General features: G+C 43.0%; 3 protein-coding genes across 11 annotated transcripts in view; 1 reads left to right on the top strand and 2 right to left on the bottom strand.

Annotated features, from left to right (window-relative positions):
* lg22h6orf62 (linkage group 22 C6orf62 homolog) lies at positions 1 to 4,041 on the bottom strand. The gene is made up of 5 exons (XM_086279233.1): positions 2,367 to 4,041; positions 2,095 to 2,271; positions 1,887 to 2,012; positions 1,450 to 1,584; positions 1 to 1,338 (listed from the first exon to the last, which is right to left on the bottom strand). The coding sequence occupies exons 1-5, from the start codon at positions 2,493 to 2,495 to the stop codon at positions 1,213 to 1,215; spliced, it is 693 nt and encodes a 230-aa protein (XP_086135359.1). The 5' UTR covers positions 2,496 to 4,041; the 3' UTR covers positions 1 to 1,212.
* gmnn (geminin DNA replication inhibitor) lies at positions 3,684 to 7,760 on the top strand. Of its 3 annotated transcripts, XM_086279237.1 has the most exons (8): positions 4,160 to 4,183; positions 4,515 to 4,586; positions 4,872 to 4,935; positions 5,555 to 5,647; positions 5,761 to 5,914; positions 6,001 to 6,083; positions 6,395 to 6,505; positions 7,030 to 7,760. In XM_086279237.1, exons 4-8 carry the CDS (start codon positions 5,582 to 5,584, stop codon positions 7,213 to 7,215), a joined length of 600 nt encoding a protein of 199 aa, XP_086135363.1. In that variant the 5' UTR covers positions 4,160 to 4,183; positions 4,515 to 4,586; positions 4,872 to 4,935; positions 5,555 to 5,581; the 3' UTR covers positions 7,216 to 7,760. The 3 variants fall into 3 exon arrangements, with proteins under 3 accessions (XP_086135362.1, XP_086135361.1, XP_086135363.1); XM_086279236.1 differs by lacking the exon at positions 4,872 to 4,935 and having other exon boundaries at positions 3,684 to 4,178; XM_086279235.1 differs by lacking the exon at positions 4,872 to 4,935 and having other exon boundaries at positions 3,687 to 4,183.
* Positions 7,761 to 8,648: 888 nt separating this feature from the next.
* ripor2 (RHO family interacting cell polarization regulator 2) overlaps positions 8,649 to 16,131 on the bottom strand; it is a 77,128-nt gene continuing 69,645 nt past the window's right edge. For all 7 annotated transcript variants that reach the window (XM_086279950.1, XM_086279949.1, XM_086279954.1 and 4 more), the window contains 10 exons: positions 15,021 to 15,779; positions 14,695 to 14,879; positions 14,287 to 14,449; positions 14,032 to 14,164; positions 13,648 to 13,809; positions 13,136 to 13,309; positions 12,261 to 12,463; positions 12,093 to 12,176; positions 11,902 to 11,992; positions 8,649 to 11,016 (listed from right to left, as the gene is read on the bottom strand). In XM_086279950.1, the coding sequence (XP_086136076.1) occupies positions 10,916 to 11,016; positions 11,902 to 11,992; positions 12,093 to 12,176; positions 12,261 to 12,463; positions 13,136 to 13,309; positions 13,648 to 13,809; positions 14,032 to 14,164; positions 14,287 to 14,449; positions 14,695 to 14,879; positions 15,021 to 15,779 (2,055 nt within the window). In that variant the 3' untranslated portion in view covers positions 8,649 to 10,915. The remainder of the gene's footprint in view (positions 11,017 to 11,901; positions 11,993 to 12,092; positions 12,177 to 12,260; positions 12,464 to 13,135; positions 13,310 to 13,647; positions 13,810 to 14,031; positions 14,165 to 14,286; positions 14,450 to 14,694; positions 14,880 to 15,020; positions 15,780 to 16,131) is intronic.

The raw sequence follows: 16,131 nt of genomic DNA, 5'->3' as shown, positions 1-16,131 counted from the left end.
TGATGCTTTCAGAATTTGCACTGTATTGGGATATGCTCAGCAGTATTGATTTGAGAACCAACAGAGAAAAAAAAACTCCAGAAGTTACACGCCTTACATCCTTTTAAAGTGAACACACTGAATCAACAAGGAGCAAAATTATATGTGCGTAATATTCTTTGACAAGCAAGCCTGCAAAACCCAATTTAATTTGATGAGCATGGTGGCAAATCATCTAACTTTTAGTAGGTCAAATAAAAATAAGAGAATTAGCTTTCAGCAACTTTTGTTAGGTATGTTAAACAATAAATGTCGCCATTTCAGTTACTCACCAACCCACATCCCCAATAAAACAAACATAAAAACATTTCAGTAGCTCAATGGAATAGTGCTTGAACAGTGAACATGACCCTCAACGTCTAACCAACTTTGTGTGTATAACACCTTTCAAGTCACTCAAGGTTTTAGCGAAGGCTTGCCTAGCATGTTTCAGAGGAAAGCAAATGACACCAAACCATCTTTGAAAGTCCAGCAAAATAACTAAGGCTGTTTAAAAGAAGTGATACCTACACCATATGATTTGACAGATACTGTTCATCTCATTATCTCTTTGCTTACACGGGTGTTTAAACACCTCTCCACACCTGTCCTCGGTCACAAGACTGCGTAAAGTTGTTCTAGACACCTGCGTGACATTACAAACTTTAACAATCATTTCTTATGACAACAAGGATATAAAACGCGTCCATGTGAGAACCACCATGATGACCTGTGTATTGTTTGTTCCTGTTCTGATGCAACATAAAGAGTTCCTTCAATGACCGGTGCTGTTGACAGTGCAGCTCCAAGAGAACAACCAACCACTCAAAATCAATGTTCGTGCAGGTTCAAATGAACAAAAATAGGTGAGTGAGAAGCAGGGAATGAGGAGGAAGTGGAAAAAAAGGTGAGGGATAAATCCAAAAATGGTAGGGAGAAGAGGGGTGGGGGCACACTGGGAGCATGAGGCAGAAAAAAAATGAAGGATGGGAACTCAATCAGATTCAGGTCAGGGAAGGTAGAACGAGTAGAAACAAAAAAGGAGATCCAAGCATAAGTTCACATCTTAAAGGGAAAAAAGGATGGAGATGAGTACATCAATTTGCTTCTGAAGGCTTAGGCAAGAGGAAGGGAAAAAGGCTTTTTTTTTTCTTTTTCATTCCCCCTCCGTGTGGCTGGGTGGAGCAAGAAGCCTTAATCAGGCATATAAGGGCGGAGGTGATCCTCGATGTCTCCCACACCCCAGCAGGTCAGCTGGTCCTGGGGCAAGTACAGGCAGAGGCTGCACAACTTGAAAACTGTGGCCTTGGTTTTAGGAGTCTGAAAGAATGTGGACAACATTTGTGATAAAGTGTGTTAACAAGACCATTTCAGGGTTTTTTCCTCCTCTTTTTAGGAGAATTACATTTTATTTTCAGCGATGCGACATACCTGTAAGTGCTGTCTATCCATGAAGAGAAATACAGACTGAGTTGGGTTGTTCATGACCATTCCAGCCTTGTCTTTACGACCCAAAGCATGCATGCACTGCTTCTCGTAGTCTCCATGATGAAATTCAAACTTGGCCTGTAAATAAGACAGACTTAAGAACTAAGGACAAAGTTTTGTTATGTAAAGTCTCAGTTTCCCAGACACAGATTAAGCCTAGTCTCAGGCTACAAACTCGCAGTGTTTCGTGTTAGTTGAGGACTGAACTTCATACATATCTGGGAAACTGGCTGCAAAATTGAATTTGCTGATAAGATGCTTTTTTTTTACTATTTAAAATTGCTACACTGTGAAGATGATTTAAAAAAATAGAGTGTACACAAAGATGATATTTTTAACTTTCTATAGTTCTGACCAAACCTAAGGTGATAAGGACTGACCTGAACAGGCCTAAAGGGTTCATCATCGGCCCCCTTCCATCTGGAGAACAGCAGACAGACGATCTTCTCAATATCGTTGCGTGGCCATAGGATAAAATCCATTTCCTGAGTGCAGCCTATCACATCCTGTAAAAACACAGACAGCTAACATGACACAAAATGTTTACTTTTCCATACACTCCCCCTTTCAAATGGTATTGTGTCTCACCCTTCGCATTGACTGGTATCGGGGCGCGTGTAGTTGCACAACGTCTTTTTGCAGGAGCTCTATTGAACTCTCGAGAGAGTAGCTGGAATCGCGCACACCTCGTAGGATATTTTCTTCATAGTTGTTGGTCATCACTGGCACAACTTCGGCTACCTCAAAAAGTGCTGACTTCTTCTTCTGTAATGAAAAAAATTGGAGGGGGGATATTTTAAGGCATTGCTTTGGTTGTACAATGAGGAACAAACATGAGTGGATCTGTAGTGCTGGCAAACCTTTTCTTTGAAAACGAAGGCTATATAAATCTTGAAGTCAAACTGATCAGCCAAAGATTCCCTTTTCTTCCGAAGTTGAGCTCGAAGTCGATTTCGTGTTTGATTTCTGCGTGAAGTTGGGTCCCCCATGGTTGGAATTCGATGGTAGTGTCTTCTCCTCTTCTGCAGTATATTTTGGCTAAACTCTCTACTTTCTGTTTGATAAAGGATGGAGCTGGCTACCCTTTGCAGAAACAACGCATCAAAACTCTAGGCTAAATCCTCAGTATACCAACTACGAACTTAAAAGGTCATAAAAATCTTAAACAAAACTAAGTCATTTCGATTGTTTTGTTAAAAAAAGGGCAGTGTTGAGGAGGGGGGGAATGGTCGACAAGCTAAGACTACATCTCCTTTATGCTTGATCAGAAATCCATGTTTTAAGACATGACTTTCAAGGACCGTGAGCTTCGTTTTTCAACCTGCCATGGAGGGATTACAACAAAGATTTTAATTAAAACAGCAACTCAAATGACTCAACTTTTCCCTCCTATAGATGGTACTGAAATCAGCAGAAAGCGCTGCTGCAAAAACCCATATCGCTAGTTTTCTGCAATTGAGATTGTGGACTACAGCAAGCAGACAAATATTCTATCGTTTGGGTCATTTCAAAGTCCCTCATCCATGGCTGTCTTTTTGCTTCCGTGCAGACACTGTTATGTGCGTGTTATAGACGGACTGGGGATACAGACGAAGATGGCAGGTAAACACAGATGCCAGGAGATATTGGCACCGGGTAACATCGAAGACTACTGCGAAAGTAACTTGACATTTCCGTGACTTTTACTGCCACTCATTTGGCCCAGAGCCTGTGTCGTTGCTGCCACTGCCGATAGTCATGATGTGGGCGTATTTTTAGCACACTAGCTAAGGTGAGCTAGCAGGCTAATCTAGGCATTCACTTCCGACACTAACTAGTAGTGAGCCAGCGATATAGCTACATCTTATCATCTGACTGATTGGCTTAATTGAGGCCTATGTGTGATCACCTAGCTTAGCGTACAGTCATCTTTAAACGCGTTTACATTTCCCCCACCTCCTCGGCTCAATGTGACTGCCAGTGCTGTTTGAGGCTAAGAAACCAGCGGGCTTCACTCACTAACCGTTTACACCATTTTCGCTAAATGTAATGCGCTTCAGTCGTGCCTTGTTAACTACTTCATCGACAAAAAAACAGAATCAGCCCAGGGGAATCAATTATAGCCAATCAACGACAGCAGTTGAATGGCGAAATAATTGTTAGCTAAACAAAAAAAATCAACCCCCCGCTTTCCACGTCTGAAGTTTCGAGGTGTTTGCTGCGCTTGTTTTCTTTCTCTCCTTTTCTTCAGTCGTCACAACCTCCGGCTCGCCCTGCCGCATGCCATGTCAAGATAAATCGACAATCCAGCTCAAGTCCTCCGTTCTTTCAGTCGACATGTGGAGTTTTCTGTCTCCCGGCGGGCCCATATTTAACGACGTGTCGTCCAACGTTTTTTCCGTTTGGTTTCTTTGTTTGCGTGTTTTTTTTAGGTAGCTAATAATGGCACATACAAGCTAGACGGTCTACAGCCTCCCCCAAAATGGCTGCACAGTCAACTACAAAGATATGACGTGCCTTGACATGTGACCGCACGAGGGGAAAAAAACAACGGTGCAAAAAAAATAATTCTTTGTGAGCATGCGCCTCACTGGCCTCTTGCTCACGTGACGGAGTGGGCGTATTTAAGCCTCTGGCGCGGGAGTATCGGAGAAGAGTCGAGCGAACGGGAAACCGAGGTTAAGAAAAAGCAGGCAGGGTAAGTTCTGGTAATGTTTTTAATTAAGTAATTTTTTTATCTACAGTTATATCACATTAAGTATAGTTCACGTCGGCTAATTTGCCTTCTTTAAACGTGGCTGATTGGTTTTCCTTAAGATCCAGCTGACTCGAGGCCTTCTTACCATGGCTTATTTTAAAAGTGGGGAAACTTAGACCATATGATCCTTTCCTTATAGAGTAGCGTTTCTAAGTGGGTAGAATCACTAGTCAATGGTAAGCTAGACAGCTAGAGGTTTAATTTTTTTTTTTAAATATAATTTTTGCTAATTAAAAATCAAGTTCTTTGTCTACTACTTGTCCTGGCTCAGGTTTCGAGAAAAAAGATGAACGTCAGTGGAAAAGTAAAGCAGAGCCACCAGAAGTCCAATGAGAACATAAAGGTAAGTACAAAGACTTTTAAGTTGTTTCGTCATTTTGTCTTTCAAGTGTAAACATTGGTGGTAATTATTTCCCTAGTAGTGCTCAAATATCTCCTATACTACCTTTCTTGGGTGACTGGTATCATTTTAGAGAGCTTCTCATGAAATTCTTATTTTTTTCGGGTGAGGGTCGGTATTTTTATTTAAACTCCAAAACCAAAAACTTCCATGTAAATATAGAAGGCCAAGATTGCCTCTTCCATTTATTGTTGTCTTAATTCTTTTATATTAACATGTATAATCCAGCTGCAGCAGTCTCTGGACATGTAGTCTCAACAGAACAAAGCCATCTACTGTAAGTGGCTTGAAGGTCAGTCCTAAAGGACACTTCAGGGTTGGGTTGTGTGGAAAGGCACTTAAATGTGGTATTTCCTGTAAAGTGGTATTTAAATTCGTCATATTGCTGAGCAGCTCGGTGTCTTATTGCTTACACTTAAACAAAATTACATTTGTTTTGGTTTCTACTTTGCTGTTCCTTAAGGAAAAGGCCCACTCACAACTTAATCACCCATTATACAAAACACCCCAGCAGTCTTGTGAAGCTGTGGCCAAACATTAACAAATTATGTTTTCTGGCTGCTCTGTAACGATCATTGGAGAGACTTTCCCACGGCTGTTAAGAATTTGTGCCCTACCCGCGCTTTGCACACCTGTAGGTCTGTTGCACATGGCATTGCTGTTGTGGCACCTCACTTATGCCCTTTCTCCTGGTGACAGTGTAACTAAAGTAAAGCTTGTGAAGTGATGCTAATCCTTGCTGAATAGAAGCTTTGAGAATGAGAACATGGGTTCTGCTACTTTCCCATGTGATTCAATCTTTAGTTTCTAAAGGCTAATCAGGGGGAGGGGGAGTCTACCTTCTGTTTTGTTAGCATGTTGTAATCTAATCAGATATACAGTAACGGTTACTTGTGTTGGATGCCTTTCAGAGCCTTCTCACACCTTCTCAAAAGACTATGGGACCTGCCAGGCAAACCCTGCAAGTTCGTCAGGTTAACTCGGACCTGGGGAGGTCAGCTAAGGTTTGTAGTAGCTGTCCAAATTGGCTTGCATAAGATTAAGACTTGTAGATGTTGAATCACTCGTGAAAATTGCATCTTTCAAGCCTAAATTTTGGAAATGATTTGTTTTTTAGGCCGGAAAGGTTGGTCCAAAGCGGAAGAATTGGACAGCTGAGCAAATCAGAGGATCAAAGAGGGTCAAGATGGAAGTCAAATCCACTCAAACAGAAGCAGCTGATGGGTTAATAGATGGCATGTCCAAAGAAGCATATGAGCTCATGGTCAAAGGTAGAGAAGGCAGCACGGTGCGCTAGATGGTCACAAATTTTCACTTTATCTCAAACTCTGATCTAAACCCTCTGCTGCTGTTGTAGAAACTCCACCTTCCACCTACTGGAAAGAGGTAGCAGAGGAGCGACGGAAAGCACTGTACAATGTTCTACAGGAGAATGAGAAGGTGAGTTAATCACTGAGATTCTGCTAATGTTTAGCTGCAAACTGAGCTGTTCCCACGCTCCCACTGACACACTTGACCTTTGGCTACTGACCAGCTGGCACTTGAGTAGCTCTGAAGCTCACTGAATTCTCCTCTATATAAAAGGTGCTGATGCTGGCATTTTTCTGCATTCACTACTTCACGATTCCTGTAACTCCTAAATTGTTTGGCTAGATTGCCTGTACAGTGTATTAACGTGAAGCAGTTTTCTGGTTTAGACCTTCCATGTGTAGGAGGTTGTCTTAACTTTGTGTTTGCATTTGTTGTTTCAGCTCCACAAAAGCATAGAGGCCAGAGATGAGCAGCTAACGAAGCTTCAGAGTGAAAATGAAGAGCTGCAGGAGCTCGCTCAACATGTCCAGTACATGGCTGACATGATTGAGGTAAGTATTAAAATTTGACTGCACATTGAGTTGTGGCGAAAAACTATATGTTAATCTTATCAGTTGTGTACCAACATTACTGTGGACAGTTTTGAGAAAGTGGAACTGGAGGGATGCACCAGGAAGCTTAAAATGTATGGCTAAACAAACTTTAAACAGATTGGAGTTCAGTTTATTGGTGCAGCCTCAACCGTTTCAGTGTCTTCTTTTTTCCACTCGGGGAAAATAAACTGCCCATCCTGTCTAGAGATGCTTTGCATAATTAAATCTTAACACTATATGCGTCTGATCAAGTTTTACAAATCTGGCTACTTGCTGCAGCATTGCAATTACAATTTTGGACTCATTCTGTTTAATCAGTGGGCACAAAGTAGTAACTTGGTGGTAAAAATTTCAGCCTTTTGAGCTAAACCCAAATTCCCTGAGCAGAGTACTTAACCAGGTGGAGAGCTGCATGGATAAACTGGACAGGACTGCACAGATGGGTCTGTTGGTAAATTAAACTTGGTGTACTCTCTTTTTAGAGACTGACTGGGAAATCTCCTGACAATCTGGATGAGCTCAGAGGGATTGCCTTTGATGAAGATGAGGCTGAACATGAAGGCGACGACTTGGCAGATCAGAGTGAAAACGATCCAGACTACAGTTACGGCTCTGCAGAAGAGCTATCGGATGATGAAGAACCAGGACCCTCAGGACTCCAGAACTAATACTGCATGACTGAGTAAGCTTTGACTGCAACGAGTACTTCGTTTGAAGGAGATGAGCTTTAAAGATGTGTATGTACTCTAAATTCAGCCTGCAATTTTTATTTTTTTTTAAATATATTTTTCATCATTGCTCAAGTTTAAGGGTCTTAAGAAACTAAGCCAGTGAAGGTTTCCTTTAACAGAAGACCCCTTGATGTGTCATAGTAAGAAAAGTACAGATGTGAACTAAGCTGCTGGAACCTGAAAGACTTCCATGTCAGGGTGTCCACAACCATTAGTCTAAAAGAAGTTTACCTTGGCCAGGTGAAACTAAAATGCTTGTCCAACATGCTTCTTTTGGCACTTGATTTGTCTTGTGGCTCCTGTTGAGCGACAGTGTTTACAAATTTTACTTGAACACCTGTTTTTCCCTGTTGTGATAAGTTAAATGTGCACTGTTGGTCAGTTATTTACTGCCAGATGTGGCAAAGAGCATGGCCCTGAAATGTTGCCTCACTGTAAAATTTTGAAGTTGGTGTAAATAAACTTTATATTTTAAATCTTGACACTTATTGAAGCTTGTAGTTCTTGCTGAACCTAAAGGGTGAAGTTGCTACAGAAATGAGAAAATTATAAATGGGTATGCTAGGGACTGGGGGGGTGAAGACTCCAGTCGGTCCACTTGGTGGTGTTGGGATAAATCTTGAACTTTTATCTGTATTTTGAGAAGCGTTGCAGCTTTTCTCACTGATAAAGACCTCCTCGATAGCCTGTCATACTACAGCAAAGTGACACACAACTGACCTCAACTAGAGATGTCTTTGTTACTGTGCTATGGAAGGAAAAACTGACTTGCACTGGTGCTCCGGCCCATTTAGGATCAGAATATGCGGCTCACAATGTAAAATGAGTTTGACATCGCTGGCTTAGGCTGTCCCATATGGAAAAGAAATGGTAAACTTATGTGATTACTCATGAAAGTGGCCACGTTCTCATTACTTTCATATTGTTTTAGTAAGTATCCAAAACATACAAGTTTCGTCATATAATTTTTTTCAAGGGATCTTATGTTTTCACTCATGCTTTTCATACAAGTTTCACACAAGACAGATACAAACTTTATATAAGATTTATATATCTTTTCCATATGGGGTGTCATGTCTTAACAGCATAAAATGGTCAAATCTACACTCAACTAAAACTTTTTTTTTTTTTTTTTTTTTTTTTGGTGTGTTAAGCTTGTATGCCCACTTTTCCGTATAAAATCTAGCTGCTGTGTAGTTGTAACAGTCCGATTACGTATGGATTTGCATATACTAATTAGTATTAATTTAAAACGGCAGTAGGACTTAAACATTCTATTTAAGACTGAATGGGCTCCAGCCCCCTCACAACCCTGACAAGGATAAGCAGAAGAGAATGGATGGACTCCATGTGGGGAAAGAGAAATCCAGTTTTTAATTACGCAAAAATAAACTTTATTGCAACTTCTTGATGAGCAGAGGACCAAGACGGAGAAGAGCAGTGTGCAACCACATGAATCAGTACTGAAGCTATTGACCAAGAAGATGGATGAAGTTCAGTTTCAGCAGTTATTATTAAAACCTAAATTAAACGTGCACATTTCGCCACCTTGTATTATATACGGTGCTAAGGAACTGAACAGTCCACCAATTAACTTGTTAAACAGGTCAACAGCGAGTTTGAAGAGAGAAAATTAAACACAGTGAGTTACTGGACCAAAATACTGTAATGCTGTTCACATCTCGAAAAGGAATTTAAATTTGGACCACGTTTTGCAAAAGGCTGCATGAAAGTAAAAAAGAAACAACTTTTAGTATCAACTTCACGCATTTACAGATTATATTACAAAAAGAATACCTTTCATAAAAATACTAACCGCTTGCTTTTTAATATGGCTTTTGGATTGTGCAGTTACAACCAGATGTAACGAGATCCTCATATTACGGGTTTGCCTTTTTTTTCCTTTTTGTGCTTCCAAAGATAAGTCTGAGGGTTCTGGTCCAAATGTACACGCTGTATTGAAAATACATTCTCCTGGATGAGCTCTTATTAAAAGACCGTTTTAAAATCCCAAGATTTTTCCTTTGGTTATAGTAAATCTACTTAATAAAGTAACATCTCTATCATATAAATGCCCCGTTAGTTTGGGGACCTTTTAGGGAAAACAAAATCTATAATTACTATTAGCAAATCTTAATATTCTCCAAAATAACAATCTAATATAATTAAATTGAAAATAAACTCCAATTATAATCAAACACGAGTCGTATGGTAAAAACACAGAGGCCTTTTTAAACAAAAGACATTAATTCAAATACCAGACCTGAAAGTAGAGCATAAATATACAATCATTTACATAACAATGTGGTCTGCTCTAATACAAAATAACTTGACAGAATATTAGAATAACAAGGAGTAAATAATAAATATATGACATGTGAGCTAAGTTTTGTCACTGTGCAGCAGCACCAGACTCAGTAGTACAGTTACAATGAGAAAAGCTGGAGATAGATGCCTCCCCTGGGTCAGTGTTCCCATTAAACCGTTCGCATGGAGCAGACCCAAAGTGTGGCAGAAAAGGCCAAAAGCTTAATGTCTTATCCTGCTATCAGCTCGCGTGCTGCCTCAACTGATCCTCTCTGCACAACTGCCAAGAAAGTGCATTCTCATGAGGTCCTCTGCCTAGTTTATTGCCCTCGACTGGCTCCTGACCTTGTAGGAAAAACAAACAAAACATACATTTACAAAGAGTATTTGTGTAATGTGCCAGCTCAGCCACAACGAGGCTCAAAAGGTCAAAAGCTGACGATATCAAATGGGCTTCACGTGTCAGCCAGGTGCAAAAAAAAAAGGGAAAAAAAAAAAAATCACATATGTACAGAAAAAATTGCACTTGTTAAACTGCAAGTAGGAGAAATCTCAGACGCAAACTGCTGCGTGAGTGAACACTGGGCACTGTGCTAAACCCCCGTCTCCCCTGGACCGCTGTGACCTCATCTTATTAATGTTCCTCCCTGCCAAAAAACACACAGGTCTTTCAACCACACGAGGATCCCTGAAAATTACGTCTTGAACACAACCACGTGTATCACGTGTAAACTAAGCCGTATTTACACGCCTTACAACAGTGCAGGTCTTCCGAAAGCGTCAGAAAGCACTTCTAATCTAGGTGAACGCATGTTAACAGTGATTATACAAAGATCATAGTATATTGCGTGGTACAATAAATCTGTAAAACTTGAGATTATTCAGAGAGTGCGTGAGACGGGTGTTCTCGGAAGCCTTTTTGACAGGAGGGTGAAGACCCGGTGCTTGATTTCCACAGTCTTTGGAGCAGCTCTCAGCCACTTTGTGTCCAGTCAAAATTTGTGCTTTTCAATTCAACTTAACGTGACCGGTGTGTGCCTGGCTCAGACAGCAGGATGAGGAGGAGGAGTGTAAGCGTGCGTCAGGAGGGGTCTAGGTTGTGTGTCCTTGTGGTTAAGACAACTTGTTTGGTGTTACTTCCTTTCAGGAGGCAGTGAGTAACAGTGATTAACTGCAGTTTAAGTGAAAACGTTTGTTGTTGCTAGAAAGCAGATCGATGAACAGATTAGTCGTTAACGGCCCTGTGAGGTGTGCTGTGTGGGTTGAGCTAAGGAGGCAAGTGCTGTCCTCGGAGGTCCGGGTGCAGTCCTTTTATCTTTTCAGTGATGGCTCAGAAGGCAGTGGTGACGGTGTTTCCTCGCCGTGTGCCCAGACGGATCATCTCCCCCGGCACAGTGTCCAGCTGCTCGTACGCCAGGCGCCCCTCCTCACCTGCAAGCAGCAAAAAGAGATTATTAGAAATAATGTGTCCATAGTCACCTTTCACATAACTACTGAAGGGGAGAACGGGGAAAAGCTACAATTTACTGATGGTACACAAACGCCTCATGCGCAGTTAGTTAAAAAGTGAATGTTTTGCAGAGAGGACAGCTTTACAGATACATTCACTAAGTGTGTGTGGGACTGTCACAGATTGTCTAACTTTCACAAAGACTGTTTCACACAATGTTCACTGAAATGGCATCAAACTCGGCGCTGAACTTACTGGTGTCTCCAGCAAGATGCCTGCATATTTTGCTGGGAATCGGGTAAAACTGGTTGACAAGGGTTAAGAATGAAACTTTGGACGAAGGCCAGAAGGAGCAACAGAATCTTCTAAAAATATTAGTGAGAATAAATCACTTGGCAAATGAAAGGTCGCTGGTTTGAATTTGCGTCAGGAAGGGCTTTGCCAAACCAAACGTGCAGCGTTGCCTGCTGAGGCGATCTCTTGTGGTGAAGGAGCAGCTAAAAGTAGCTTCTGTTAGTAATGACCACCTACTTCTCAGATGGCAGTATTCGTATCCCCACAATCAAGATTATGGCAGAAAGAAGGCAACGGAAGGACGTAACAAATTGACAAAAGAAAATATAAGAATCTGCATGCTGAGTTAAAACCCTCGGCGTTTGAGAAAAGTTTCCTTCAATGTAAGATTTTAAAGCGTCTGCAGAGAAAGTGTTGAAGCTCAAACATCTGCCCCAGAAAACAAGCAAGAGAAAACGTGTTTTTCTTGGAATTTACCGTCAACACTGCAATTAAACACATCTTAATAGCACTATAGTGTGTAAATGACCTCATGGCAGTTGTGTATAAAATGCAGTGGATTTGTTACGCACCGAACGTGAGCAGGGTTTCTATGGCCACGTGACGCAGCTCTTCGTCGGCTGAATCGCACAGCGCTACCACTGCTCTGATGCTCTCGACTGCCTGCGCACACAAACAAGATAAAAATGTAAAAATCCAAAGGACATGTTTCTCTTTATTGCATAAAACTGCTGTTTGCACAGTTTAGTAAACAACTACTGACCTCCAGACAGCTGAGAGCTGAGCAGGCTGCCCTCTGACTCTGCACTCCAGCCTCCGACAGTGCCTGGGTGTAGCACTCCACTGCCTGCAGACACACAAACAACCATTAAAAATGTGGCTCAAAAAGCAGAAATGGTGCGCCTACCGTTTTCTCTTGAGCATTACTCACCCTGGTCCTGAAGTGCTTGTTTGACGCTCCAGAAGAGAGGTAGTCGGCGGCTGCCTTGTTGACCTGAGGGTCCTCTGCAGTGAGGAGGGATGCCAGGGCCCTTAGGGTTCTGCTTCCAGGCCAGAGAGATGACAAAGGCACCTCCTCCAGTTCTGCGAGACAGCGAGGATAGTCTCCGCTGCACAGGACCTCTGCAAACACCTCTGAGGAGGAAGCCAACGCAGACACACGCAGATTAAACCAAGGATAGGGCCAGCTGTAACACTCACAGGCCTCATCTACACACAAACTTCCTTTCTACTAAATCCTGATTAGAGGTGAGGTGATCGATCCAGATACATCGATGCAAACGCTGGTATTACTATTGGATTGATACTAGCATGATAGCATCAATACTGTTGGCAGTCACGTCAATTTTATTTATAGCCTATAGCACATTTAAACAACAGAAACTGACCCAGAGTGCTTTAGAGACTGGCACATTTACATTACATTAAAAAAAACAAAAGGAAAAAAAACACACAGCTTCAAAACACACGAAAAGCTGAAAGCTGCGTTTTTCTGTGTTAACTAATTATTGTGGAAAGCAAAGGTCACAGTGATTTAGCTCAGAATTTGCAAATTGCTGATGATTCATCTCATAAATCATGAAACGCTGCTCTTCCCCAAGTTGTGGATAAAGCATCAAAATGTTAGCTCTAATATTTGGATTAACTTGGAGAAATCTTGGACTTGCACAGGTGGCCGTATATGCCACGTAGCACAAAATATCCTAATTTTGCGACTTAGGTTAAGAAAATAATTCGATTATTACAGGACGCAGCCAACAACAGAGGAATTCGTGTCATGATGTAAGCATCACAGCTTTTGCGCACCCTCTCTGGCCAGGTGCAGCAGGTGCGTCTCCATGTCCTGGACTTCATGTTGTAAGATGTAGCTGTAGAACTGAAACACAGTCAGGACGTCCTGAGAGAGCGCAGCAGCGGGAGCACTCTGTGCCGCCAGCAAGTCGCTCCTGTCCACCATCTCACCCACTACCATGCTAATCGCTGGAGAGGAGAGAAGAGATCGGTGCATTGTTCCAAGATAACGGCATAACATTTAGTTTCAGCTATACAACAAAAACCAAAGAAAACAAAATCACAATGCCGTGTTCACACAGCCTGCAGTCACAGTTTACCTCATAACATAAAGCAGTTTGTTTCTATCCATTTTCATCAGCTGCATTATATTCTCAGTTAAATGCAGATGTCTCGTTTCCCCCTCAGGAGCACATTAAAACCTGTTTACACCCTGAATACGTGAGTCAGTTGAAGCCCTGACTGAAGATGAAATTTTAAGTATAACCCGTGGTCTGTTTGCAGAAACAAAGAAGGGACGAGCGAACCTGTATCGGCGCCGTGTGGGCGGTTCTCCTGCAGCACCGCCGTGTAGCGCTGATTCATGTGTTTGAACACTCTGTCCAGCGTGGTGTGGAAAAGTCCCTCAGAGCCGCTGCACTCTGACCACAGAGTCATCAGCTGGGGGCGCTCCACGAGGCCCGGGAGGACTGAGGAAAACAGGGCAGAGCACGAGGTCAGACCACAAACCCTCAAACCTCCTTCATGCACCGTAACGATTTGTTTTTCTGCTTTAAAGTATAAGATGTATGTTGCTGTTTGGGATAAGTTTCCAGATTATGCAAAAACTACAGAGCCAACCTTGGAGGGGTGAAGCATGAGAAAAGAAAGGAAAAATGGAGGAAATCTGGTCTACGTGTTTAGATACCCACCATCAGCAGCAGATGTTATTGCTCCCAGTTTGTCCACGCTGATCTCTGCTAACTCCTCTAGCAGCTGGGTCTGTCCTGACAATTTAAGGAGGACACTGCGACGCTGCCAGACACTGACCCCACTGGTCAACATCTGCCATGTTACCAAGAAAAAATGAAAACATGTCAGATGCTAAAATTTCCAGAAGGTAGCTGGTGTTTTACTTAAGCAGGATGAATGGTAATTATGATATCAACTATCAGAAGGAGCTCTACCTGTATGAGGTGAATGCAGTACTGAAGGTGGATGACAATAGCCACGTCCAGATTCTCATTTCCAGTGGTAAGTGGGAGGGGGCTTCCTGCCACACTGTTGCCCACCCCGGTGTCCTCTGTCAGGGCTTCGCTCAGGTGTCCTCTGGCTTCTGGATGCTGAGCCCTGAGCAGCAACATACAAGAGTCACCACCGAGGGGCAGCGGTAACACACCGACTGTACGTGTAGTGAGTTTGTTTTTAAAGAGTCCAGTCGTCCTAAGAATCCTAAGAATTAAACTCTTCATTTGCTGCCAAGCACTTCAAAGTTCTCACAAAAGTTTTGGTATGGGACCTTAAAAAAACCTGCACGTGTATATATAAATAAATGAAACTGTAATGTTTTAGCCAATGCAAAATATTACACTCACCCGATCCTCTCTCCATCTGCATCAAAGATCGGAGACCTCTGTGGGGGAATGCTGATGACGGCGTTATCGTCTCCGGTATCATCGTCGTCAAAGTCAGAGGTGTTGAGGAAGTCAAAGCTCTCCAGGGCACTCTCCACAGTCAGACTGAGGCTAGAGGATCGACTCCTGTGACCCGGGAGACGGCACTGGGGGGAAAAGACAGGATGATGGGCATCCAAAGAGTATAAAAACAAGACAATAAAGTTTAAATGAACCCTAGGATGGCAGTTTCTCTGAAAATTTTAGTGCACAAGAGGTTCTGTAGATGTTAATGAGATGGAGTTTACCTTCAGTAGGTCTTCCAGACGCATCACTTCCTGCTCCAGGTCCTGCAGCTCTCTGCAGCGATGAGTCAGCGACTCTAATCTGGTCAGCAGGCTGTGGATGGCCTCCTCCAGGCTGCTCTCCAGGAAAGCCCTGCTTCCCTCTCCTGCCCAGCTCAGACTTCCCTCACCCTCAGCAGCGCTCCCACTGGGCGGCATCATTTCTGAGGAAGTCAGCCTCTTCACGAGCTGCTTCGTCAGGCTGCCCGCCTCCTCTGTGTCCAGTTCCACAGGTTTCAGCTCATCGGCGTGATCCAGGAAGACATCCTCGGGAGCCACTGCGGACAGCTGTCCATCTGAACACAAGGACGGGGCAGCTGAACCACAGTTGGAGCTAGAATTACGCTGAGACTCTGTGCGCTCCCACTCAGAGTCTTCGGCCGCTTCGGCTTCATCGCTGGCAATGCTGGCACTGTTCCTGCTGCCCCTGCTTCCTCTACTGCCCGTCTCCCCATCCTCCTCATACTCTTCCTCCTCCTCTTCCTCCACTAAATGCTCCTCTGCGATGGAGTCCTCCCTAGTTGGGAAGATTTGCGTAGGTAATGGTTCTGTTTCCGGAGGAGTTACAGTAATCTCAGGGTTGGACTGGCCCGGGGAGTAGGAGCTCAGGGCAGGGCTGGGGCTGGGCGTAGAACCAGACGTATCAGAGAAGGTGAAGGACAGACGCTTGCACTCAGCCACACCGCAGCCGCCGTTCTCGAAGACATCGTCGGGCAGTGTGGACTGAAAATAGAGACAGGAGAATAAATCTGTGCTGCAAACAAGATAAAGGACTGAGATCTGGCTGAAATCAGTGAATGAAGGACAGAAAAGTGCAGAAGAAAGCTCCTCTTGTTTTCCAAGATAGAAAAAGCGACGGCACACTATACTGATACTATACTTGTGATCAGATCTGAACCCAAATTGAATCGAACAGTGAGGTAAATATAAACAGAAAACATAGGAACAGCTTAACGAACATGCAAACAGACGTGCAAAGAGCCACACATGGCGTTCTGTAGTCCTTAAACAAAGGGACAAGGTGAACCCAAGTGTGTCCACAAGAGCAGAGAACTACATCCCCATCATGTCAGTG

Source organism: Aulonocara sp. 'chitande type north' Nkhata Bay, linkage group LG22, assembly GCF_057382095.1.
Source record: "Aulonocara sp. 'chitande type north' Nkhata Bay isolate Kocher_YH1m ecotype deep benthic linkage group LG22, A_spYH_male_GT1.1, whole genome shotgun sequence".
Classification (NCBI taxonomy): Eukaryota; Metazoa; Chordata; class Actinopteri; order Cichliformes; family Cichlidae; genus Aulonocara; species Aulonocara sp. 'chitande type north' Nkhata Bay.
The sequence above is the reverse complement of the archived record's forward strand: the minus strand, read 5'-3'. Positions and strand labels throughout refer to the sequence as shown.

Bases quoted from the DNA above. Each gene is read 5' to 3' on its own strand.
- lg22h6orf62 (XM_086279233.1), bottom strand. From the start codon at position 2,495: ATGGGGGACCCAACTTCACGCAGAAATCAAACACGAAATCGACTTCGA. The intron at 2,013-2,094 runs GTGAGACACAAT...GTGTTTTTACAG, and splicing joins GATACCAGTCAATGCGAAGG to GATGTGATAGGCTGCACTCA. The intron at 1,585-1,886 runs GTCAGTCCTTAT...TCTTATTTACAG, and splicing joins AACCCTTTAGGCCTGTTCAG to GCCAAGTTTGAATTTCATCA.
- gmnn (XM_086279236.1), top strand. From the start codon at position 4,530: ATGAACGTCAGTGGAAAAGTAAAGCAGAGCCACCAGAAGTCCAATGAG. The intron at 4,587-5,554 runs GTAAGTACAAAG...GATGCCTTTCAG, and splicing joins AGTCCAATGAGAACATAAAG to AGCCTTCTCACACCTTCTCA. The intron at 5,915-6,000 runs GTAGAGAAGGCA...CTGCTGTTGTAG, and splicing joins ATATGAGCTCATGGTCAAAG to AAACTCCACCTTCCACCTAC.